Below are 27,018 nucleotides of genomic sequence, written 5' to 3'. Positions count from 1 at the left end.
ACGACGTTACGCTACAACCAAATTAATTTTACAATTTGAAAGCCCTGACGAATACAACGGTGTAATTGTTTATTTTAAGCTTTTAAATTCATAAAATTGTTAGATAAAATTTACACGTAAGTCAGTTTTACAATTTCCGAGAGCACGACTAATCTGCAGGTGTAATAGGGCCAGTCAATGCAGACCAAAAGGTGAGAAATATTTGTACAGTACTAGGGTAGAGTTCCATGAACAACGTACCAGAAATCCCGACCAGCGGGGGTGGAGTGGGAGTGTGTTTGAAGGTCCTTTTGTACGTTTTTCTTGAATAACTCGAAAACTACAGCCTGTAGTGGAAACGTTTTCGAGTACAAAATTTAACTAAATTAAATTCCTTACAAAACGGTCCTGTTCATTTTTTTCTGTAGGACCAACAGTGTGCAAGAAAATGTGAAAAACTCGCACGTGGTTTGCGAACGCCACCCATAACACTGCGGGTTGCATAAAACAACAGAGGCAGGGGTATCTGAATCACCCCAGAGTCCCAGCCAAGATTTTTTCCTCTTTCTGATCACTTTCAATGACCTTTTATCTCCTCCTAGTTTGTCCATTACATCTTCTTCATTCTCAAGCCTGTCGGTCCACTTCACCTGAAGCATTTATCTCCACAGCTACATTTCAAAACTTTCTAAATATCTTTGTTCTTTCTTTTTAACTATCCACGATTCACTGCTGTATGACACTACACTCCACACGTTACGTTTCCAAATGCTCTGTTTCCCTAATATATCCTCCTCCTTATATCTTCTGTACAGCCACTAATCAATGTCATTAAACTTCCCAGATACAGAAACAATTTTACTTGTTCTGTCTTTTCTCTGTCTAGAAATATGTTAACTGGAGCTTCCTTCTAGCTTATTCTCATCGCTTTTGTAGCTCCACCCCTGATTCTGCCAGCACTTCTTAATCATCTGTGTATTTAAATTTATCCTTTCTTTTACCCTTTCTCCTCCAATAACAATGCCTCTTGCATTCTCTATGGCCTTCCAATGTTAAACAGCTGCAGTGACAATGAGTATCCTTGCCATACATCCCTTCCAATGCTCATCGCTTCATCCCCTCATTCCCTACTCTTTCAGTTTTGTATGCATCTCCGCTATCACCCTTTTGTCTTTCCAGTGTATACCCAAAGCTTTTAAAATTCTCATCAATATTCTTCAGTTGGCTCTATAAAGCCTTCTCCCAGTCAATAAAATAAATGTACACCTCTCTGTTCATTTGTATTATTCTTTCGCCAATCATCTCCAATCAACCTACAGCATCTCTTGTTTCTTTCTGAACCCAAATTGGTCTTCCCCAGTATTTGCCTCAGTTTTCTTTTCAGTTCTCCTTAATGTGACTCTCGTTACAGCCTTTGTAACATGATTGACAAAGCTAATTGTCCCATAGTCTTTGAATTTTATGTGTTGCACTTTTTGGGTAAAGAATAGTCTTAGTATAGATCTTGAGGTCAAATTCCTGTGAGTAATAAATCCTGTTTAGTGTCTCAGTCAATCTGGATATTCAGTTTGGGCCTAAGACTTCATTGTCTCAGATGGTACTCTGTCACAGCCCAATAATTTCTTTTCCTGGAGCTTCTGAATTGTTTTCTCCAATTCCCATTTCAGTATCTTAGGACCCCTGTCTTCTTCCTTTTTTTCCTGCTTCATCTTCCAAAACCAGTCTGATGTTATCAGCCTGTGCACCATATACTCTTCCACACAATACATCGAAACTTCCTACTCCTCTTTTATACCGGTACATACTATCTTCTTCCTATGATTATTTTACATTCTTTCTTTACTTATCTTCCTTACTTCTCTTCTTGTCAAGGACTTTACTGTTTTGTACATTTCTTCCAATTCTCCGTTCTTTTCCAATTCTTCTATTTCCTCACATTGTTTCCTCATCCAGTCCTTTCTAGACTGGTCAGTTAACTGTCTCAGCTCATTGTTCAGTTTTTTGTACCGTCTTCTGCCTTCTTCCGAATTGTCATTTTTCCGTTTCCTGCGCTCATCCATTTTGTCCAAGCCTATATCCAAGAGCCTATCCCTCCCCCAATTAAACAGCTGGCGCTTCTCCCGCGCTGTAGCGACCACATGACACGCGCATTTCCCTCAATCCCCACCACGCCGTTAATTGCTCTGCTCGCGAGCAAGAGCGAGAGCAAACGAGAGCGTTCACGCTCAAAGTCACCGAGTTGTTAAGCCCAGCCCTAGAACGCGAGGACTTGCGCACATCACGTCGACTTCCCTGCAGTCATTTGTAATCATGATGTCGTCTACGAATCCCAGTCACTTCTATTACTCTAGTCAACAGCTTTTTTTGTCAAAGTAAATGTGCTCCTGTACAGGAAAAGCAAGCTACTGCCTTTCAGACTCAATTTTCTCGGTCACACTATCTTCAGTCTCTCGAGACCGTTAAAAACACAGCATTTTGTTTTTCTACTGTGACTCATTTTAATTGTTCTACTGATGTAATTGTTGCAAAGAACCGAACAGTTCACTAGACGTTCTCATAAAAATCTACCCCCAAGAAGCGATGGAATTTTATCAATATTTCTTGAACTCGTAGAATCACGTTGTGATATGCTACCATGTGCGTCCCAGTTCTGAAAACATTGGTCGAAAGTGACTGCTTGTTGTTATAGTTTCGTGAGTATTCTTATTTTCTGTTAATTCAGAAGAAACGCCCTGCAACTATATAAGCACAAATTATTTTTGCCATATCTGTGAAGAGTTAACCATCATATCACCAACACGAAAACGTAATACTCTTGCAATGAACAAATTTAATTCTGTTCTGATTGCTCATGCATTGATCAAACAGGAGGTGTATGAGAACTATAAACTTGTATTCACATCCAATATGAAAAATACTAATGACATATTACGGAGATCTCAAAGTAATTACAATTCTGGACACACGACGAACTGCAGGTGGCTTCGACAGTAGGACAGCAAACATAGGGGGAAAAATACGATTCGGAGGGAAATGAGTTTACTAGGACTGAACAACTGAAATTCAATAGCTCATTCTTCCTACTATACTGCATAAGCGTAATCAGTAATATTTCGATATTTGCTAGCCTTCCTGGAGCGGCAATTTTAATGGGCGGCATTGCATCTGTATTTCACCCTCTCTAGAATACCTTTTCTTCTAGGAGTACCTACTAGCCCCATTAGGTATGCAAGAGAACTTCCGTGAAGTTTGGAAAGTAGGAAAGGGGCACAGAGGGAAAGGAAGCTGTGAGGATAAGTGACGAGTCGTGCAGAAATAACTCTGTTGGTAGAGCATTTATTTCTAAAGGCGAAGGTTCCATGTTCGAGTCCATGTACGGCGCACCGTTTTAATGTGCCAGGATGTTTCAAATCAGATCACACTCTGCTTTGGAGTGAGAATTGATTCACATTCAATTTTATTCGCCACGGTTATCAACAATCATTTTCTGTTGCAATGACGTCAAATGTCACAATTGCGCTACCGGGGAATAACGTCTGAACGGCTACAATTTGTTTAGTGAGCTAAGATAATCTTGAGCTTGAAATCTGTCTATATGGTTTTGAAAAAAAAAAAAAATTGTTCGTAGCATCTTCTTTGACTTTGTATTGCTGTCAAGGTTCAGAAATATTGGTCGGTTTGCAAAGCATAATTACTAATGTACATGAAGCTATAGCGAAAATTCCACAATTTTCAGAGCTTTAGCTCCTTTCACCCTCTTTTTTCCAAAATACCTAATCGCAATTCAGAGCAACATTTCGTTGTTTATCTACTGGTTAATCACTTCGGATATTGCATTTCAATGAAAAATATTGTTTGCCATTTCTTCCTCGTTATGTTTTGATGTGAACTTTTGGCAATTACAGTACATTTAATGATATTAATTTGTGTTCTTTTCGGTTTCATGAGTTTCGGGTAATACAGTCATGAAAACATACCGTATTTAAGCATGTCTTAGAAACGTGCCATAGTCCTGATCTGAATACAACGTTGGCCTAAAAAACATTCAAGTTCTATTTCTTGGCCACGGAATACGTAATTAATAAGCAAAACAGGAACAGAGTACTGTCACGCGCTTACACTTCCATCGCCAGGATCGCATTTAAGCTGTATGGTATTTTTCTACGACGGGTGTTGGTATCCGTGTATGAAACGTCGATAGCTAGGCCCTCTGATGTAGGGTTGAAAAAATTCAAATCTCTGCCGCGCAAGTGACAGGTGGCGATTCACACATGTAGCAAAGACGTCGAAGATGTCACTAAAGAAAGCACTAAGCCCTATGAGGCATGTTGCAAGCCCGAGGCGGCACGCATCAGTGCAATCGCCACTGATCTCGTACAGAAGAGAAGCATCTTCATATGACGAACCTCAGATAAACAGTTTGACAAGAAAATTTGGGTAATTCCGGAATCAAACATTAATTACAATATTCTTAATTTGTAATAGCATATTACTGAAACAAAATTTCATTAGAAATGCCTTATTAAAAATGGAAATATTTTTCCATTCCATTTCTGCATTATGTTTAAACAGAAATCTTCTCACTGCTGACCGTCAGAGTATAAACATACAAATTGGTGAACGTCGGCGATTATTTGGGGGCTGGTATGAAGTTAAACTATTGAGAAGTGTAGAGGAACAATATGAAAAAAAGTTTGCTATCCCTTGCCTGGATACAGACACGATTAATACTTTCCTACAAAGTGACTTGGATAAAGGATTTTCTTTCAATATTTTAGGCAGAGGAAGTTTTGGAACAGTATTGGAAGCAATATATAAAGGTAAGTCTTGCCCTCATGTTTCAGTCTGTGTGTGGTAGTCAAGTGACATTGAGAACAGTTCTTCATTTGTGTTCCTTTTATTCTGATACAGGCTGAAATAAATGCAACTGAGAATGAAACTTTCTTCAGGTAGTGCTCAAAGAAATAATCTTACTATTTATACTCTTTGGGACTTTTAATGGTTGTGCCAGCATATTATTACCATGCATAATATTTTTTTATGCCTAAACAAATGCTCCAATTTATTTTCCTGTTACTCTGTTATCTCACTGTGATGTTAGGCAGCTAGTGTGATTGCACTTACTCCAGAGACCAGTGATAATTGGAAGTAAATCTGGATATTTTTACATTACATTCTTGTAGTCAAAACAGAAGACTTGACCTGTCACCATACCAAACTTTCCACCCGTAATGTAGGCTGGGAGATATTAAACACTCCATGTTCTAAATTTCTTGAACGTGCATAAGGGTGAGGATAAGCATAAATGATGCCTATTCGAAACACCAGCATTGTCACACCAGTCGTACACTGACGAGATCTCAAAGAGAACAGACTGGGACACTTGTGTTTAGACTTCACACCTAACTTCATTACTAGACTCACATTTAGCTTTGCCAGTTATCATGGTATTTTCAAAATAATAAGCCTATGATGATGCAGCAGCTGAAAAACCCATAACAAGAATTTATCACCTTTTTGTTAATTGGAAGGAAAGTTTAGGTGCATTACACATAAATAAAATTATTTTCTTCAGAAATACAGCCTGGTATATACTTTCTTATTATAATAGCTAGGATATGTTTTCTGCTATGTTTAGTAGCTTACTAGGTATGTAAGCACAATTTGTTAATCGTAAAAAGCTGTAATATTAATAATCAGTAAGTGGATAAAAGTTATACGTCTCATACTAAAATTTGAAATTTTGTTTGACTGCTGGCTGTTAGGGCAGGCATGCATATATGACAAACAATATTTAATGAGCACTTTTAACACACGTCGCATCAATCACATTGTTCGGAAGCTTGACTCCCATATGGCTGCAGTCCTGTTAAGAAAAATGATTTAAGTGATGTGTTTTTATACCACCTCAGGTTTTGGTTTTGCTTGTCTAGAAGGCCATAAAGTGGGAGGTCACAAAGTTGGGACAGGGGGGTGCTGGTAGGTAATACCTGCTTTTCTTTCCAGTATATCTCTTACTCTTCCTTTAAGTATAATTTGAGTCACGCAAAATGTAGTAGGTCCATATTTTGTAAAAATATATTTTTCTATAATGTTCTACTTTAGGAAATTTGTCTTCTACAATTATTTAATTGACTGAAGTATTATTAGGTGCAATTTGTTTCTTGATTAAAAACTGGGTCAGTTGTGTGTCCTTAATGATTTTCTCAGGACAGCAGGACATACATGTGAAAAGCAGGTCTATCCTGGTAAAAGAGGATGTCTGGTCAACCTACACAATAGGCAACTATGACAGTGTTGTCCTAGACATGTATTATCTTAATTGTATGCTTCTGGGCTCTCTGCTATGTTGGTTTCCATTTTAAGCACAATATTTTGAAGACTATCCCAGTGGTCTTTATCGGGTGCTACAAATTTTGCTGTGATCTGATGATAACAATACTTTAATCAACACTGAATGACTCATTGCATATGTACAAAAACAGATTACAGTTTTCGATACATAACACAGTAATATATTCTTCTGAATAAGTCATTGATTAACAAAATGATTCGATTACAAATAAAATGGTTTGCTTGACGCACTCCACATCTATATTTCAAAGCACTTCTTATTCTCCATGTAATTATGATATTCTTTTAATGTGTAAAATGGATTTTGTAACAGGAATTTCTGTAGCTGGAATTTGTTTTATTGTGGAAAGGATACTAACTGTACTGGGCAGTGCATTGGCTAATTTTAAACATGCATATTCTCGATCAGTATTAGAGTGCTGTTCTATGGTTGCTGATGTAAATTTTTTTCTTTATTTCTGGCATTTCACTGATGCAAATCCCAACAAATGTTGTGCTGCAGTCCTTTAACAAATAGTATCACTTTTAGAATGGTTTATTTTGGTTAACACAGCAGTTTTTGGAAACTCACTGCTTTGATACCAACCAATCTCAGCATTAAATGGAAACAACAACTCGCCTGAGTGCCCAGAAGCACACTATTAATCACTCACATCAAAGAAACTTCAGAGATCATATAATATCTTGTCTGAAGGTATTGGTGTAATGGATGACTGGTTCTTGATATTTATCAAATCAGAAAATGTCTTTGTTCTGCCTCCATTCGGAATACAAAACGTGAAAGTCGATAGGAATGTTTGATACAAGTTATTGGCTTCGGCCAGTGACTTAATATTAATGGTAGCCGTCACATCATCTTTTGGTGCATGTATTCAGTTTCTTTGTTAGATGGCAAAGACAATAAACATGAAAGCATAAAAAACTTGTGGTGACAATCAAAAAATGGAAAATACAGGATGGAATGCAACAGTATTATGAAAAGGATAATTGCTACTCGTCATATAGCGAGACGCTGAAATACGCAGATAGACACAACAAAAAGACTCACAAAATAAGCTTTCAAGAAATCCTAGTATTGGCATATGTGTTTTATTCTTTATTCAGAGTACTGCTGCACCTTCTCTGATCATCTTGTGAAGAGCACAGAATTTAATGGTACACATTTTGATTTAGCGAATCAGTAAAGATAGCTGATAACAGCAGATTTCCAAAGGATGCCCCTTTCCAACAATCTGTGAACCATTGGCCATTAGTACTGAGCAGTATGTACTGGATTTAAAGAATAATTATGTACATAATGAATGTTAACCAGTGTGATCTTCCACATGATCAGGAATACTCTTCTCAGTTTTAAAGCTTAGGTAGATCAAACTGTGTTACATTTGCCAAACTTTTCATTTAGAAAATCAATCTTGTGTGCTCCTCCAGGACATTTTACTTACACCCCTTGCACTGAAGTGGGTGATATGCCAGCTCTTTTGGCTCCAGGTTATGGTATCATTCATTGTTCAATGTTGCAGGCAACTCACTATCTAACTAAAACAATCGAAATTCCAGGATGCCATGTTGTTGTTGTTGTTGCTGTTGTCGTTGCTGTTGTCGTTGTGGTCTCCCTGAGACTGGTTTGATGCAGCTCTCCATGCTACTCTATCCTGTGCAAGCTTCATCATCTCCCAGTACCTACTGCAGCCTACATCCTTTTGAATCTGCTTAGTGTATTCATCTCTTGGTCTCCCTCTATGATTTTTACCCTCCATGCTGCCCTCCAATACTAAATTGGTGATCCCTCGATGTCTCAGAACGTGTCCTACTAACCGATCTCTTCTAGTAAAGTTGTGCCACAAGCTCCTCTTATCCCCAATTCTATTCAATACCTCCTCATTTGTTATGTGATCTACCCATCTAATCTTCAGCATTCTTCTGTAGCACCACATTTCGAAAGCTTCTATTCTCTTCTTGTCTAAACTATTTATCGTCCATGTTTAACTTCAATACATGGCTACACTCCATACAAATACTTTCAGAAGCGACTTCCTGACATTTAAATCTATACTCGATGTTAACAAATTTTTCTTCTTCAGAAACGCTTTCCTTGCCATTGCCAGTCTACATTTTATATCCTCTCTACTTCGACCATCGTCAGTTATTTTGCTCCTCAAATAGCAAAACTCCTTTACTACAGTAAGTGTCTCATTTCCTAATCTAATTCCCTCAGCATCACCCGACCCTATTCAACTACATTCCATTATCCTCGTTTTGCCTTCGTTGATCTTCATCTTATATCTTCCTTTCAAGACACTGCCCATTCCGTTCAACTGCTCTTCCAAATCCTTTGCTGTCTCTGAGAGAATTACTACGTCATCGGCGAACCTTAAAGTTTTTATTTCTTCTCCATGGATTTTAATACCTACTCCAAACTTTTCTTTTGTTTCCTTTATTGCTTGCTCAATATACAGATTGAACAACATCGGGGATAGGCTACAACCGTGTCTCACTCCCTTCCCAACCACTGCTTCCCTTTCATACCCCTCGACTCTTATAACTGCCATATGGTTTCTGTACAGATTGTAAATAGCTTTTCGCTCCCTGTATTTTACCACTGCCACTTTCAGAATTTGAAAGAGAGTGTTCCAATCAACATTGTCAAAAGCTTTCTCTAAGTCTACAAATACTAGAAATGTAGGTTTCCCTTTCCTTAAGCTTTCTTCTAAGATAAGTCGTACGGTTAGTATTGCCTCACATGTTCCAACATTTCTACGGAATCCAAACTGATCTTCCCCGAGGTCGGATTTTATCAATTTTTCCATTCGTCTGTAAAGAATTCGCGTTAGTATTTTGCAGCTGTGACTTATTAAACTGATAGTTCGGTAATTTTCACATCTGTCAACACCTGCTTTCTTTGGGATTGGAATTATTATATTCTTCTTGAAGTCTGAGGGTATTTCGCTTGTCTCATACATCTTGCTCACCAGATGGTAGAGTTTTGTCAGGACTTGCTCTCCCAAGGCCGTCAGTAGTTCTAATGGAATGTTGTCTATTCCTGGGGCCTTCTTTCGACTCAGGTCTTTCAGTGCTCTGTCAAACTCTTTACGCAGTATCATATCTCCCATTTCATCTTCATCTACATCCTCTTCCATTTCCATAATATTGTCCTCCAGTACGTCGCCCTTGTATAGACCCTCTATGTACTCCTTCCACCTTTCTGCTTTCCCTTCTGTGCTTAGAACTGGTTTTCCATCAAAGCTCTTGATATTCATGCAAGTGGTTCTCCTTTCTCCAAAGGTCTCTTTAATTTTCCTGTACGCAGTATCTATTTTATCCCTAGTGAGATAAGCTTCTACATCCTTACATTTGTCCTCTAGCCGTCCCTGCTTAGCCATTTTGCACTTCCTGTCGATCTCATTTTTGAGACGTTTGTATTCCTTTTTGCCTGCTTCATTTACTGCATTTTTATATTTTCTCCTTTCATCAATTAAATTCAATATTTCTTCTGTTACCCAAGGGTTTCTACTAGCCCTTGTCTTTTTACCTATTTCATCTTCTGCTGCCTTCACTATTTCATCCCTCAAAGCTACCCATTCTTCTTCTACTGTATTTCTTTCCCCCTTTCCTGTCAATTGTTCCCTTATGCTCTCCCTGAAACTCTGTACAACCTCTGGTTCTTTCAGTTTATCCATGTCCCATCTCCTTAATTTCCCACCTTTTTGCAGTTTCTTCAGTTTTAGTCTACAGTTCATAACCAGTAGATTGTGGTCAGAGTCCACATCTGCCCCTGGAAATGTCTTACAATTTAAAACCTGGTTCCTAAATCTCTGTCTTACCATTATATAATCTATGTGATACCTTTTAGTATCTCCAGGGTTCTTCCATGTATACAACCTTCTTTCATGATTCTTGAACCAAGTGTTAGCTATGATTAAGTTATGCTCTGCGCAAAATTCTACAAGATGGCTTCCTCTTTCATTTCTTAGCCCCAGTCCATATTCACCTACTATGTTTCCTTCTCTCCCTTTTCCTACTGACAAATTCCAGTCACCCATGACTATTAAATTTTCGTCTCCCTTCACTACCTGAATAATTTCTTTTATCTCATCATACATTTCATAAATTTCTTTGGCATCTGCAGAGCTAGTTGGCATATAAACTTGTACTACTGTAGTAGGCGTGGGCTTCACGTCTATCTTGGCCACAATAATGCGTTCACTATGCTGTTTGTAGTAGCTTACCAGCACTCCTATTTTTTTATTCATTATTAAACCTACACCTGCATTACCCCTATTTGCTTTTGTATTTATAACCCTGTATTCACCTGACCAAAAGTCTTTTTCCTCCTACCACCAAACTTCACTAATTCCCACTATATCTAACTTTAACCTATCCATTTCCTTTTTTAAATTTTCTAACCTACCTGCCCGATTAAGGGATCTGACATTCCACGCTCCGATCCGTAGAATGCCAGTTTTATTTCTCCTGATAACGATGTCCTCTTGAGTAGCCCTGCCCAGAGATCCGAATGGGGGACTATTTTACCTCCGGAATATTTTACCCAAGAGGACGCCATCATCATTTCACCGTACAGTAAAGCTGTGTGCCCTCGGGAAAAGTTACGGCTGTAGTTTCCCCTTGCTTTCAGCCGTTCGCAGTACCAGAACAGCAAGGCCATTTTGGTTAGTGTTACAAGGCCAGATCAGTCAATCATCCAGACTGTTGCCCCTGCAACTACTGAAAAGGCTGCTGCCCCTCTCCAGGAACCACACGTTTGTCCGGCCTCTCAACAGATACACCTCTGTTGTGGTTGCACCTATGGTATGGCTATTTGTATCGGTGAGGCACGCAAGCCTCCCCACCAACGGCAAGGTCCATGGTTCATGGGGGGAGGCAGGATGCCATGACAATTCGAAAAGGATAGATTGCTTATCGCCATATAGAGGAGCTGCTGATTCACAGACAGGCACAACAAAAAGTCTGCTACATGTTTTAGCTTTCGGCCAAAAGGCCTTCTTCTGAAGGAGGAACCATGCACACAAGCACTAGTCATGCACATGACCACTCTCTGACTACTGGGGGTGGACTGATTCATAGTAGTGCCTGATGAAAGCAGCAGTCCAGTGGTGGGCTCGGGAGGCTGCATGGTGTGGGAGGTGAGGGATAGTGAGGGGGATGCTTAAAGGTGTAGTGTTGCTTGTGGGAGAATGCAGGGGTGTGGTGGATATAGGAGGGCTGCTAGGTGCAATTGGAGGGTTAAAGGGAGGTGGGATTGGTAGAGGAGAGTAGTAAAGAAGATGAATACAGAAGTGAAAACAGACTAGTGGCCGTGTTGATGGAATAGGAGTGAGGGCAGGGAAGGAGATAGGAAAGTGAAGGGTGGGGACAGCAAAGGTTGAGGCCAGGGCGATTACAGGAACATAGGATATATTGCAAAGAGTTTCCACCTGCACAGTTCAGAAAAGCTGGTGTTTATAGAAAGGATCAGATGGTGCCAGCTGTAAAGCAGTCATTGAAGTGAAACATGTCAGGGTGGCCAGCATAATTAGCAACTGGGTGATCCAGTTGTCTCTTGGCCAAAGTTTGTTTGTGAACATTCATGCTGAAACATGGGATGTTAATGACAATGCCCTCATAGAAAGCAGCACTGTGGTTACAGCTTAGTTTGTAAATCGCATGAGTGCTTAGACAGGTAGCCTGCCTTTGGTGGGATAGGACATGCCTGTGACAAGACTGGACTACAAACTAAGCTACAACCACATGCTGTGGTGGGAGGACATATGGGACATAACTTGCATCTAGGTCTAAGACATGAAGGAAAAGGTGGGGATCATGGATGGAGCTGGCTGATGAATAGACTTTGATGCAAGACCTATCCCATACATCCTCCCACCACAATCACCTACTCCACTACAGCCACAGGCATCTCCCATCCCATCAAAGGAAGGGCTACCTGCAAATGCAGTATGTGATCTACAAACTAAGCTACAACCCATGCTGCTTCCTATATGGGAATGACTTTTAAGCTGGCTGTCTGTATGAATGGATGCCATCAAACTGTGGCCAAGAGACAGTTGGTCCACCCAGTGGCTGAACATGTTGCCTTGCACAGTGTGCTTCACTTCAATGGCTGCTACACAGCCTGCACCATCTGGACCCTTCCTACCAACACCAGCTTTTGTGACCTGCACAAGCGGGAACTCTCCCTGCAATATATCTTACATTCCGGTAACTCCCTGGCCTCACCCTTCAGTAGTCCGTGTCCTCCACGTACCAGTCCCCTTCCCTACTTCCACTCCAGTGCAACACAGCCTTATAATCCACCAAAGCAGGCACTTGTCCTTTTGCCCTTCTTTACTTATTTCCTTTTCTGCTTGCTACCCACTCCCCACCCAAAAAAAGACAACTCTTTAACTGCATCTATCAACACTGCCATGACCCCATCATGTCCCTGCACATTCCCACAAGCTGCACTACACCTTCCTGCTCCTCACCCTGCCCTGCTATCCACCCCCCCCCCCCCCCCCCCACACACACACACCTCCCAACCCCTGTGTCTTCTCCTTATCCCATCCGTCAGATTGCTACTCCCATCAGGCACAGTTATGACTCAGTCCATCCACAGTGGCCAGATACAGTGTGTTTTTAGTACAAACACAGCAGCCAGAGATATGGGGACTCAGTGTCTCCTCTTTACAGTGAGTAGCAATCTATCCATTTTATAATGTTTGCACTTGCTAAATAGATTAGGCTCACAGGATGGAATTAATAATATTTGGAAACAAATGAGTGCATCTTAATCATATATCAAAACAACAAAATATGAAATTGCAGTCCTTCTGATCTGATTGTAAATAAGGACTTCTGTAACACTTCATGGAATAAAAAAAAATGAATTCAGGATGAACTGTGCAATTTAGAAACACGAAATGAAAAGCGAAAATATTTTCTACATATGCTATGCATTCCTTTCTAGCATTCAAAAAATGTAACTTCATATTCTGGTGTAAATATCTATTATAGGTTGCTGGTGGTCATTGGGTATGAAACCTACCATTCTCACATATTCAAAACTAAAGTAAGCTTGTGCCTTACTTGCTATTCTTTCTGTAATATTTCAGAATCTGCTCAGGCCCTGTGACATTCTTGCGGATGTAGTGATGGCATCACATGGGCAGTGAAAATAATAAATGTCCTGTGTGTTATGGTTTTTGATAGCAGGAAAGATATACATGGCTTATGTTTGGTGACTGCAGAGCACCGTTGTTGTTCATGATGATGGACGATGATTGCTAGACTTCTTTTGCACTACATGCTCGTGGGTCATTCTTCCTGTTGTCACAGGAAGGCATGCAAACCACTGATGGTTCTGTTCTTCACCAGGCTAAAAGAATGGGCACAAGTAACACTAAAATTAGCTGCATTTTGCAATGACCTTTCTGTTCCATGGATCTGAGTTGAAACATACAATCAGTGAAAATAGTTTAGTGATAAAACACTCATTCTATAATAAATTCCAGAGGAATCATGCCTTATTTCAAAAATTTCATTGTTTTTTGCCTTATCATAATTTAAAATGAAACATCATAGGTAGTTTTAGAAATACCTTGTTTCCTGGGCCATATTTTTGAAAAACTTCACTGGCTACCACTCATAATAGATCTCAAAATAAGATGAAGCAAATTACTAACTATTCTTAAGTGCTTCAGCAGATGGACATCGGCAACTGACAATGTTTTCTAATGTTGAAAAAGATGGGCTATACAAGTTCTGGTTTAGCAATAAAATCCTGTATGAGATTAAACACTGTTCATCATTTGAAAAATTAGGTTCTTATGTGTGCATTCCTGGCCAAGGTAAGTCCTCTAATATCAAATATAGGCCTTAATTTTAGGAAGAAATCTAAGAGAATGTATGTTTGGAGCACAGCATTGTATGGTAGTGAAACATGGACTGTGTGAAATCTGGAGCAAAAGAGAATTGAAACATATGAGATGTGATGCTACAAAAGAATGTTGAAAATTATATGGACCAGTAAGATAAGGAATGAGGAGATTCTCTGTAGAATTTGTGAGGATATAAATATATGGACAATGCTAACAAGAAGGGGCAGGATGATACAATGTGTGTTAAAACATCAGGGTATCTGTAGAGAGAAAAAACTGTAGAGGAAGACACAGTTGGAATATATCTGACAAATAATTGAGGACATAGGTTGCAACTGCTATTCTGAGACGGAAAGGCTGGCAGAAACAAGGAATTCATTGTTGGCCACATCAAACCAGTTAGAAGACATGAATAAAAAGAAAAATGTGTTTGCGTAGTGGCGGGCATTCAAAATGTAATGCAACATATTTTTTTGTCAGCCAATGTAATTTGTAAATATGCAGAACTCATTGTGAGATATTATAGAACATTCCTGCTCCATCCCCTATATTCTTGTGAATTTCCGATCGGTTGCTCCGCTGTATGTAGCCTTGGTTTCTGCATTTCAAGCAGAGAGGTGTCATAAAGTTTCTTTTGACAGAAAAATAAAACACTTCAGATACTCATAGGTGCTTGGAGAATATTTACAGAGACTTGGAATTGAACAAAGCATGGAGAGTCATTGTGTGATGTGTTTGTCATCATCAGAACAAGGTCATGCAAAGTTGTCTGATCTCCAATGTGCTGGGCAGCAACACACATCAGTGACTCCTACGATGTTGGAACATAAGCACACTCTCATTTCAGGTGACTGACATTCAAATGCCTCACTGCGCAGCCGGATGTCTCTGTTGGTAGTGCTGAGACACTCATCCCTCAGTTGGGGTGCTCAAAGTTGTTTGTCACCTGGGTCCCTTGCTGCCTAAAAGAAGACCATAGAGCAACAAAGGAACGTCTGGGCAGAACTACTTGTGCTTTACAAGGCTGATAATAACAATTTATTTTATCACTGTAACAGGCAATGAAAGATGAGTTCATCACTTTGAACCAGAAACAAAGTGGCAATCTGGAGTGGTGCCACACATCTCTCCTCCAAAGAAAAACTTCAAAGCCGTACCATCAGCTGCTAAAGTCATATCAAGCTACTACTCCTCCATGACAACACATGGGCTTACACAAGTATCTGCAACCAAGAGGAGCTCACAAAACTTCATTGCATTGTCCTTCATCACTCTACAACCCATAACTCACACCTTCGGATTTCTATCTGTTTGGCACAATGAAGGATGCACTACATGGGAAGGAGTATATGGATGATGGGGAGGTTGTTGATGCTACAAGATAAAGCTCCAACACTGACCAGTAGATTTGTAACATGTGGGCATACAGGTCCTCCTATCAAGTTCACATAAGGTCCTTCCATTGAAAAATAGGCTTTTGTAGCCAAAAGACTGGTGAATAATATGATGTATTGGAATCCTGAATAAAATCAACCTGCTTTCAGAGAAAAGTATTGCATTATGTACTGAATGTCCCTTGTAAGCTGCTTCGCTGCACCGAGGGTCTCTGCTTCCAAATTACTCATGTTGGCAGCTGTATGTAGCGATACTGACCTGCTTTTCATAGTTTCTTCCTCGGCAGCATCACTCTTGATCACCACAGAGATGAAAGTCTAAATTAGTGGGGGTGGTGATTGCTCAAAAATCTACTTGGCACCACCATATAGATTACACACGCACATACACACACACACACACACGCACATACACACACACACACACACACACACACACACACACACACACACACACACACACACACACACACACACACAAAATATTTATTACTTGGGAAAATTGCATCTCAGAAGGTAGTTAGATCAGCCTTAATGAGCATCACAATCATTAGTTCTGATGGTAGTAACATACCACACTCTTACTTATCACAACAAAGTTCAACAGTGTTCCTCACTTTGAGGTACTAAAGTCATTTGAAAGTCTTTAAACATTAATATTAATGAGTCGCATAGTTGTTGGTGCATGTATAAAATGTGCATGATTGTAGCATGAACTAACGCCAAGGTTGTACTCGACACATATATTACTCAAGATCTGTCTAATCGCAAACTGCCAATTTAAGTGATGTCTGATTACTTATAATTAGGCATAAGAATAAACTTTTATATTGTAAACTACATTATGCTTTGAAAATAACTTAAGTTCGATTTTACTGTTTTGGGTGAACAAGAACTAACGTCAGTTTGGCTTATAGAAAATGTTGCTGAACAAAAATTTTTTTTAAAATACATTTACATTATTGTTTTTATGCAAAGTGAATCCCTTTGTTTCCATTTCCATGTAAGAATACCATATTGCAATTTAGGGCAAATTACATGAAATTATTAATTAGTGAGTTAATAAGTGCTGTGTGTCATTTTGTACAGAAAAATTAAATTAACAAAAGTATGTAGTCAAAGTTCAGAATCTAATAATAATAACTACAACAAAATTTGCAATGGAAGTAGTTCATGGCTCTGAACTTAAAGTTTAATTACTGCATAAGATAATCAGTTTTAGGTCATTTAAAGGATGTTACTGGAAACTCGGAATGCTTAGCTGTTGGATGGTATGTAATATGGATTTACAGTGAAACCTTGCTTAACAAGCACCTCCCATAATGTGCAACTCGCGTAATGAGCAAAACAAATTACAAAAAAAATGACTCACTTAATGAGCAATGTTTTACATAAGGAGTGAGGATGATTTAGTGTGTCATCTACAGATGTTATGTGCAGTGGGGGAAATGTTCAACAGTATGAACATCTTTCATTGTCAGCAGCGGCACACGAACAATGTCTTCAGTAGCTACTGCGGTCTGGGTTTAATGCTCTTTCTATCACCTTAGTGCAGCTTGTGATTACACATTTTTCTAAACTTGTGTTCAAACAGTGCTTTCTTTATGTGCAAATTTTAATAACCTTTGTAGAAATGTTCCCAATCATAAAGCTGCAAGAAGACACCCATAAGAGAAAGAAAATGTTTGAATACACAGTGTCTGTTCCTTCAAAAGAACAGATGCCATGCAGATCCAACAGCTGTGAAACACTGTATTTGAACTGATGAGAGAGTACTGCTATCAACTGCAGAGAGATATTAAGTGGAATTGGTGGTGACGAACAAAAATGTGTACCGGACCAGGATTCGAAACTGGGATCTCCTGCTGATTTCGCTTAATATCCTGCTGTAGTGATCCTCCTTCAATTTACATATAGAAATGAAATGTAAAATTATTGATGAATGTGAACATGGTGTGTATGATGCTGATGTAGCGCACATACTTACAAGCAGTCTATATCAACGTTTTGCACTATCCTCATAAGCAAGGACAAGATTGAGGAGACAGATGCTTCTAAGGGAGTGACCAGAGTATCTAGACAATGGTTTTGTATTCTGGGTGATGTTGAAAGGTTGCTCTTCACGTGTATAAATGAAAAGCAATTGCAAGGTGACACTATTAATGAGATCATCATTCATGAGAAGGTGAGAATAATTTTCACCAACCTCATTAAGAAGACACCAGGATCATCAGTGGCCAAAGAAGTGTTTAACAGAAGTTGTGGGTGGTTCGAGAAGTCTGAGAAGAAGCAGCATCCACAGCACTCTGAGACATGGTGAAGCAGCCAGTCTGACACAGACAGCAGAGAACTTCATCAGCAACTGAAAGATGCTCGTAGATTCTGATGGTTATCTGCTGCAGCAGGTTTTGAATTGTGACAAGACAGGTCTGTTCTGGAAAAAGATGACCATCTTACACCGCTATTCTGTGCCAATGTGAGTGGGTTTTTGAAAATTAAACTGTTGGTTGTTTACCATTCATAAACTCTAGGAGTCTTCAGGAAGTGTAAAATCCAGGAGAGAGGTTAAATGTGATGTGGATGCTTGGTTGAAACATGAGCTTTTTTGTGATTGGATCTATGGAGTGTTTGGTCCTTCAGTGAAAAAATATTTGCTTGAGATGAACTGCCACTCCATGTCTTGCTTGTTGTGGACAACACTCCTGCCCATTCTCCGGGCCTACAAGACCACCCCCTAGAAGAATTTCAATTCATGAAGATCCAATTTCTGCTTCCCAACACCACTCCGTTACTCCAGCCTATAGACCAACAGATTATTTCTAACTTTAAGAAGTTGTACACTAAAGCACTCCATGGGCATTTCTTTGAGTTGACTGAAGCTACCAATCTTGTCCTCAGAGCATATTAGAAGTATCACTTGAACATCATTGCCTGCATCAAGATGAATGAAAAGGCATGGGAAGGAGTTATCAAGAGAACTCACTTCTGCTTGGAACAAGCTTTGACCAGAGTGCATGGTTGAATGTGCCTGAGGCTTTTGAGTCAGTACCTGTGGAGCGTGTAATCAACAAGACTGTGTGTTTGGCCAAGAGTATGGGAATGTATTGGATAACAGTGACATAGATGAACTTGTGGAAGATCACAGCCAAGAAATGACCATAGAAGTGCTTATGGAGTTGCAATGTGTTTCACAGCAGGAAGTTGTGGAGATGATTTCAGAGGAGGAGGAGGAGGAGGAGGATGTGGTAATGGCAAAGTAGAAATCTTCTGGAGCAGTAAGAGAAATGAAATGATGAAAGCCTGGGAATAAGTTGCATTATACATTGAAAATAATCAACCCCAATAAAGCAGTGGCTATGCATGCAACAAATTTGAAGATAATGCTGTTTTACATTTTTGCCAAGTGTTGAAGCATCAGCAGAAAACAATGAGACTGGATAACTTCCTAGTAAAAGAAGTAGTAGTTATGTATTGTGAATAATAAAGTACATAATACTCTATGTACAATTTTCTTTAAATAAATGGCGTGAATAAGATAAAAATTTCAATACTTTTTCTGCATGGAACACATTATCATATTTTACATTAATTTATATGGGATAAATTGTTTCATTTAATGAGTGTTCTGCACTAAGAGTAAGATTCAGGGATGGATTATGTTTGCTGTGTGGGATTCCACTGAATGCTGATTAGCTCACAGTTTTACACATATCAAGTTGTAGTGCTAACTTTAATTAGCTGTAACTTTTAATTAACCTACTCTATAGCCACACTAATTTTACTGGTGGAATATGCCTAGCCAAAAGAATATCCAACCAATAAATTTAAATGGTGGGAAAACTTATACTTTTAGATTATCAGTACAGATAACACATACTACCTTTGTGACAGCGTTAAAAACATGGGAACTGCATGACAGAGGGTACTTCCCAATGTACCCAGTTATTAGTGTGCTCCTTCATGTTCCATTTGTGTATGGGGTGCAGGGAGAATGATTGCTTCAACATATCTGTGTTAACTGCAGCTAATCAAATCACGTCTTTGCAACCCCTAAAGGTATAGGGAGTTGTACTGTCTTCATAGATTCCTCACTTAAAGGTGGTCCTTAAAACTTTGTAAGTACGCTTTCATAGTAGAGTTTGTGCCTGTCTACAAGCAACTGGCAGCTCATTTTTTCATCATCTTGGTGACACATTAGACAGGTCTAACAAGCCTGTGCATTTTTGCTGCCCCCAGTGGGCTCGCATCTCATTTTTGAATAAATGTTTAATGATCATGGGGCTTGAAGTCATTTCAGTACTTCTTCTTTTCCCAAGCTAAAATGTTAATATCTGACTACATCGACTGATTTGGTTTCTAGGACAGTTTGCTAGCTGACAACTTAGCTTGTTCATAGCACGGTAGTTATGGCTTTTTGCACTTTGTTTCTTGTTTTTACACTGCCCATTTTAGTTAATTCATTTACAGTCCCCATGTCTGCATTTGATCTCCAATGTTTCACATGATGGCATTGCCCTGACTAAGCAGAGAATGCACTATTGAAGCCTGAGCTGTTAACTTCACACACGTCAAGTAGTAGGTCCCTTTCAATTTTGGGGCACTGGGATTCTGAGCAGCGACAACCAAGCTAGGTGGCCATTCCTACAGCTAGGTGGCACTCATCATAGGAGCCCTCATATAAAGGCAGTATAATGATGAGTACTTCGGCACATACCAATCGCTAAATCAGAAAAAAAACCAAACATCCATTAGCAGCTACTGATCAGTTAGCCTCACTATTGTCATCTGCAAACTGCTCAAAAGGATGGTATACCAATTTTTATACTGGGTTATTGAATGATGGGAACTGTTTTCCTCCGGTCATTGTGGTTTTTGTGAGACATAGCCTATAGTTAGGTTGGAAACATTGATCCAAAAAGATTTTTTTCTACATGCCAATATCTGATGCAGTCTTATTTGAACTACATAAGGTGCACCATGCTGCTTGGTGCCATAACGTTTTAATTATGCTCCATTACTTGGGCTTTTACCCCACTGATAATGACTGATGGTTAGAGCTGGTATGGCACCCAGCTCCTCAAGGGTTGAAGAGAATGGTGTCACTCAAAGCATTGTACTGTTTCACACTCATCCTTATCATCATCATCAGGGAATTAGTGATCTCCATCAGACCAGTAATTACTGCCATGCTATATGTTGGTGACTTTTGTATTTGGTGTAGCTCCCAGTTTGTAGCTGTGACTGAATGCCAGTTCTAAGGAGCCATCCAAAGTGCCTTCACTTGGACATTTTCCCACAGCTTCTAATTTTCTACCTCAAAAATGGGAGTCATACATTTGTCATTTTACCACAGTCAGTCCTGACCCAGATCTGTACTTGGTACTCTGTGCTTGGTCATTGTTGCACAGTCAGTTTTTGCAACTCCTCTTCAATAAAATGCTGATCTATCTGCTCTATATTCATTAACTATAGACTAACTGCATGTGGAAGCTTAGCAATCTGTATCCTTGGCCACAAGTCACGTGGTGCAGATTGCTGTACTCTACTCAGTATTTCTTAGCCCTGTTCTCATCATGACTGGACTTTGGTTGCCAGGTTTACGGATCAGCACCATCTTCGACTTTGACATTATTGGGTCCAGTACATCATCGTGAAGAAAAACTGGCCACTGGCTCCTCCTGGACTAGTTTCCTCATGAAAGTAGTGCTCTTATCTCTTCAGTTTAGACGGTACAAACTCTTGGTCATTCACACAATCACCACACAACAGTTTACTAGTTATCAAAATATTTTTTCATATGGAAGGTGTCAACCCCAAGACACTCTTTCTCGAGTGGTATTACCAGTTGGATTTGAAATGTTCTAAAGATCCTTTGCAAGGACATCCACAACCAACCAGCCAGGAACAACGTTTGTTGGTAAGTGTGTTTAGTGTTAGCAAGAGAAGCTGACAGCCAATTACAGAGCTGTAAATTTTATTAAATTAACCTGGTTGAAGTGCTCTACCAAATGAGCTCACCAAGCATGACTGACTTCCTATAGTACCTCATCTCCTACTTTTCGAACTTCACAGAAGCTCTCCATGAAACTTGCAAGACTAGCACTCCAGAAAGAAAGGGTACTGTGGAGACATAGCTTAGCTGAGTTTGAGTCTTGGTCTGGTGCACAGTTTTAATCTGCTGGGAAGTTTCTTATCAGTGCACACTCTGCTGCAGAGTGAAAAATCTCAATCTGGAAATAATCCCCCCGTTTGTGGTTAAGCCATGTCTGTGCAGTATCCTTTCATACAGGAGTGCTAGTCTTGTAAGTTTTGTAGGAGAGCTTCTGGGGAGTTTGGAAGGTAGGAGATGAAGTACTGGCAGAAGTAAAGCTTTAAGAACATACGTGAATCATGTCAGTAGAGCACTTACTGAGCAGAGTAGTGTAGTGGTTAGCACACTGGACTTGCATCTGGGAGGACAATGGTTCAAACCCACGTGTGGCCATCCTGATTTAGGTTTTCCGCAATTCCCCTAAATCACTTACAGCAGATACCAGGATGGTTGCTTCAAAAGGGCATGGCTGCTTTTCTTCTTCTCCTTTCCGAACCAAACTTGTGCTCAATCTCTAATGACCTCATTGTTGACGGGAAATGAAACACTAATCTTCTCCTCCTCCTCCTCCTCGTACTACTGCTTCTACTTCTACTTCTACTTCTTGGTAGAGCACTTGCACTGAAGTTGTGAGTCCCTGGTCCTGAGTTTGAGTCGTAGTCTAGCACACAGTTTTAATTTGCCAGGCAGTTTCATCATTTATTCTGTTAATGTCTTAGTGCTGCATCAGGTTGGCAGGGAGGGGAGGGGGGAGTTCTGCTTTCAGTGCCTTGATTTTACCAATTCTTTGTACCTTCAAATTCGATCAAATTCCTGGCTGACATATGACTTCAGATGGATCTCTTGACCAAGGGATTGGTGTCACTGTTTGTTTCCTTAACCCCCCCCCCCCTCAGCCAAAGATTCTTGGTGCTCTTCTTTGCTTATGTGCAATAGCTCGTGTCAGTCCTATTTGGTGTAGGTCCCATGCTCTTGAGCAGTATTATAGATTGGGTCACGTAAGTGTTTTGTCAGCATTCTCCTATACAGATGGATTTATTTTTCCTTGTATCCTACCAATGAACCAAAGTCAATCACTTGCTTTACCTGCAATTTAATGTACCTGATCATTCCATTTCATATTCATAAAAATGCTTAGTCAGGTATTTGTATGGGTTGATGTATTTCAATTGTAACTTGAGATTTTAGACAGCGGTCACTAAATTTTTGTTTCATTTTGTGAAGTGGGTAATTTTAACTTTATGAAAATTAAATACAAGTTGTGAATCTTTGGTTGCACCACTTCAAAATCATAAGAACTGAGTCTTTATGCAGCTTTTTTCAGATAGTTATTCAATATGCATCACTTGTGAAATGCATGGGATTTCTAATAATATTGTCAGCAAGGTCATTAATGTTAGGTATATACATGAATGATCCCAGCCCACTTCCACAGGTCATGTCTGAAATCTATTCTGCATCTACCAATGATTCATCATCCAAGATAACATGCTGCATTCTCCCTTTATAGGGACTCCACAATAGTTCCAAATTTTGCTTGATATTCCATAAAATCCTGTTTTAGTTGCCCTTTGCACTTAGATAGTTGTTGTTTCTACAACAGCCTCATGATCACTGATAAGTTTAAATGTGGACACCCTCAAAGAGGTTACCTGTATTTGTTATCCGTAGGTCAAATATAATTCCATCATGGGTGGTTTCCCAAACTATCTGTTCTATGTGGTTTTCAAAGAAGGCATTCAATAATGTTCCACAGGACACCTTGTCGTGTCCACCTCTTAGAAATTTGTACAATTTTTGTGTTACTTGTTTGACGATTAAAGTTTCCTCTGATGGTGACAGGGTGTTAGGTTAGTATATGCACTAGCAATTGAGTTTTGTCAAAAGTTTTTGGCTCTAAATGATTGCAATTACGGTAATAGATATAAAGATGCAATTAAAGGTTTGTCCCAATGACTACTGAGTCTTCCCCAATTAATTTCACATACCGCTTAATTTCTTCCTCAGCAGATTTTAATTTCATCCAAAAAATCAAAAGTATCTGCAATTTTATATGTAAGCTGGTTTAACTTCCTTTAAAGCCACTACTGAGAGAGTGGAATATTTAAAAGATGATATTTAGTATTGTTTTATTCCCCCCTGCGGGTTCGGAGGTTAGAGTAGGCCCGCGGTATTCCTGCCTGTCGTAAGAGGCGACTAAAAGGAGTCTCAAATGTTTCGGCCTTATGTGATGGTCCCCTCTCGGGTTTGACCTCCATCTTTCTAAATTATTCCGAAGAGCGAGCCAATTGGGGAAGGGCACCTTACATGGTGCACTGTATCCATCGTGCATTGAGACCTTTAGCCGGCTTTTTCGTCGTTGCAATGGTGTCCCGCTCGTCTTCCATCTCTTGGGCGAGGATACGTCCCTGGGTGCGATTACCATGCTGCACTCTGCAGTGTTCCTTTTACCTGCGACGACAACCTTGGACATTTTTGCACCTAAGATCCAGCACGGTAGTCAGTCCGTTGTGGTGGGGCCGCCATGTACCCTGTTGGTTGTAGCCCCCTGACAACACAGGGATCACTCTACTGATGCCTGCGCTGTTAACTCCCCATGTATGCCAAGGAGTAGATGCCCATCTCCCTGGGGCATCAGGACTCCCGGCAATGGCCATCCTGCCAGGTGGCTATTGCTGCGGCTGGGTGGCGCCCGTCGGGAGGGCCCTTGGTCAGAGTAGGTGGCATCAGGGCGGATGACCCGCAATGAAGCGTGGTACATCATCTCTCGCTGGCGGCCAGCCACCAGCAGTCTCTAAGCGTTCGAGGGCTCATTTTAAAGCTAACGTTTATGACCCGAAATCGTTCCCATCCCTGGCCACTCCATGGGAGGAACGAAAGGCAATGAATGACAGTGACGTGTATTTGCCCAGGTATCTCGTCTGTACCAGAGATGGTGACTCGTTTCTATCCGTGAAGCCTCAGTTCTTTGTAGAGCATTTAGAGGACAAGTTTGGGGAGGTGGAGGGCTTGTCCAAAATGCGCTCTGGGTCAGTTTTGATAAAAACGGCATCCTCTGCCCAGTCACGCAGGTTACTTGCTTGTGACAAGTTGGGGGATGTTCACGTTACCATCACCCCACATAAGAGTTTAAATATGGTCCAGGGTGTTATTTTCCATAGGGACCTCCTTTTGCAGTCTGATGACGAGCTGCACGCCAATTTAGAGCGCCGAGGTGTACATTTCGTCCGGCGTGTTCATCGGGGTCCGAGGGACAATCAGGTAGCTACCGGTGCCTTCATCTTGGCCTTCGAAGGTGATACCTTACCAGAGAAGGTCAAGGTGATGGTCTACCGGTGTGACGTCAAACCCTATATCCCTCCCCCGATGCGGTGCTTTAAGTGCTGGAAGTTCGGTCACATGTCCTCTCGCTGCACTTCTAGCCTCACATGTCGAGATTGTGGACGCCTATCTCATCCCGATACTCCATGTGCTCCGCCTCCCATCTGTGTCAGCTGTGGAGAGCCTCATTCCCCTTGCTCGCCGGACTGCAGTATCTTACAGAAAGAACGCAAAATCATGGAATATAAGACCCTGGATCGACTGACTTACACTGAGGCTAAGCGGAAATTTGAACGGCTACATCCCGTGCGCATGATGTCATCTTATGCCTCCACTGTCACTCCTGCTCCAGCTCCTTCAGCTGCAAGATATACAGTCAGCTCTCAGAGTCAGAGGATCTCATCTGCCCCCTTGATGATGGGGGCCCCTTCTCTCGCTGTTGCTCCCACACCATCTACCTCTGGAGCAGCACCCACTAAACCACCGGGGACACCAGTCCCCACCTCTAAGCCGGAGAAGCGTAAGTCTTCTTCGGCTTCTCTCGCTCGGAAGGGATCCCTTGGGTCACTCCCTTCCCAGGTTCCTACCAGCGGCACAGCAGACACCAACGGCAACCAAAGGAACAGCGAGAGAAAACTACTTTGAAGACCCGTAAGTCCAAGACACCTGCGGTGGCACCTACTCCACCGCTACCTAAAAGCTCTGCGTCTGAGGATGAGGTAAAGATCCTTGCGTCCGCTGAGGACCTCGATCTCGCCGATCCCTCAGATGCAATGGATAGCACTTGCACGGGTGCTCCATCGGAGGCAGCAGGTGACCCAGCGGCGTAATCTGCCTTCTCAGTCCCGTCACGCCTTTCTCCGCAATGGACAATACCATCCTCCAGTGGAACTGCTGCGGTTACTTCCACCATCTAGCTGAGCTCCGCCAACTTATCAGCCTTCACCCTTTCTTCTGCATTGCTCTTCAGGAAACTTGGTTTCCAGCAATGCGAACCCCCGCCCTCCGTGGCTATCGGGGTTATTTTAAGAACTGGGCAGCATATGAAAGGGTGTCTGGTGGCGTCTGCCTCCATGTCCTTCACACTCTGCACAGCGAGTCTGTCCCTCTCGAAACACCTTTAGAGGCTGTCGCTGTTCGGGTGTGGACGCCACAGGCTGTTCCGTCTGCAGTCTTTACCTTCCACCGGATGGTGACGTCTCGCAGCATGTCCTGGCTGCGCTGATAGCCCAATTGCCGCCACCTTTCTTGCTATTGGGCGACTTCAACGCCCATCACCCTCTGTGGGGTGGGTCAGTGGCAACAGGTCGAGGCGCTACCGTCGAGCATTTATTGTCGCAGTCCAATCTCTCGATTTTAAATGATGGTGCCTTCACACACTTCAGTGTGGCGCATGGCACATACTCCGCCATTGACCTTTCAATCTGTAGCCCTAGCCTCTTACCGTCTGTCCAATGGAGTGTGCATGATGACCTGTGTGGTAGTGACCACTTTCCGATCTTTCTGTCACTACCACGGCGTCACTCTTTTGGGCGCCCTAGCAGATGGGCTATGAATATGGCTGACTGGGACTTGTTCTCCTCCACTGCCGCTATTGAGCCTCTCTCTAATGATGACATTGATGCGGTGGTTCAATCGGTCATCACCGGCATCGTTACTGCCGCCGAATCTGCCATTCCCCGTTCCTCTGGGTCCCCTCGGCGGCGGACTGTGCCTTGGTGGTCGCCTGAGATCGCTGCAGCGATTAAAGATCGCCGGCGGGCGCTACAGCGTCACAAGCGACATCCCTGCATTGAACACCTCATCACCTTCAAACGGCTGCGTGCGCGGGCCCGCCACCTTATCCGCCAAAGCAAGCAGGAGTGCTGGGAGCGGTATGTGTCCACCATTGGCCTCCATGTCTCTCCATCGCAGGTCTGGGCCAAGATCCGACGCCTCTATGGCTATCGGACCCCTGTCAGCGTCCCTGCGCTCTCACTCAATGGAGCAGTTTGTACAGACTCCGGCG

At 41.3% G+C, this 27,018-nt stretch overlaps 1 protein-coding gene across 1 annotated transcript in view; it reads left to right on the top strand.

Annotated features, from left to right (window-relative positions):
• Positions 1-1,295: 1,295 nt before the first annotated feature.
• LOC126260566 (serine/threonine-protein kinase mos) overlaps positions 1,296-27,018 on the top strand; it is a gene marked incomplete at its 5' end in the record, with an annotated part of 243,525 nt that continues 217,802 nt past the window's right edge. The window contains 2 exons of the mRNA XM_049957900.1: positions 1,296-1,343; positions 4,577-4,799. Coding sequence (XP_049813857.1) covers positions 1,296-1,343; positions 4,577-4,799 — 271 coding nt within the window. The remainder of the gene's footprint in view (positions 1,344-4,576; positions 4,800-27,018) is intronic.

The sequence above is a fragment of the Schistocerca nitens genome, chromosome 5 (genome assembly GCF_023898315.1).
Source record: "Schistocerca nitens isolate TAMUIC-IGC-003100 chromosome 5, iqSchNite1.1, whole genome shotgun sequence".
Classification (NCBI taxonomy): Eukaryota; Metazoa; Arthropoda; class Insecta; order Orthoptera; family Acrididae; genus Schistocerca; species Schistocerca nitens.
The sequence above is the reverse complement of the archived record's forward strand: the minus strand, read 5'-3'. Positions and strand labels throughout refer to the sequence as shown.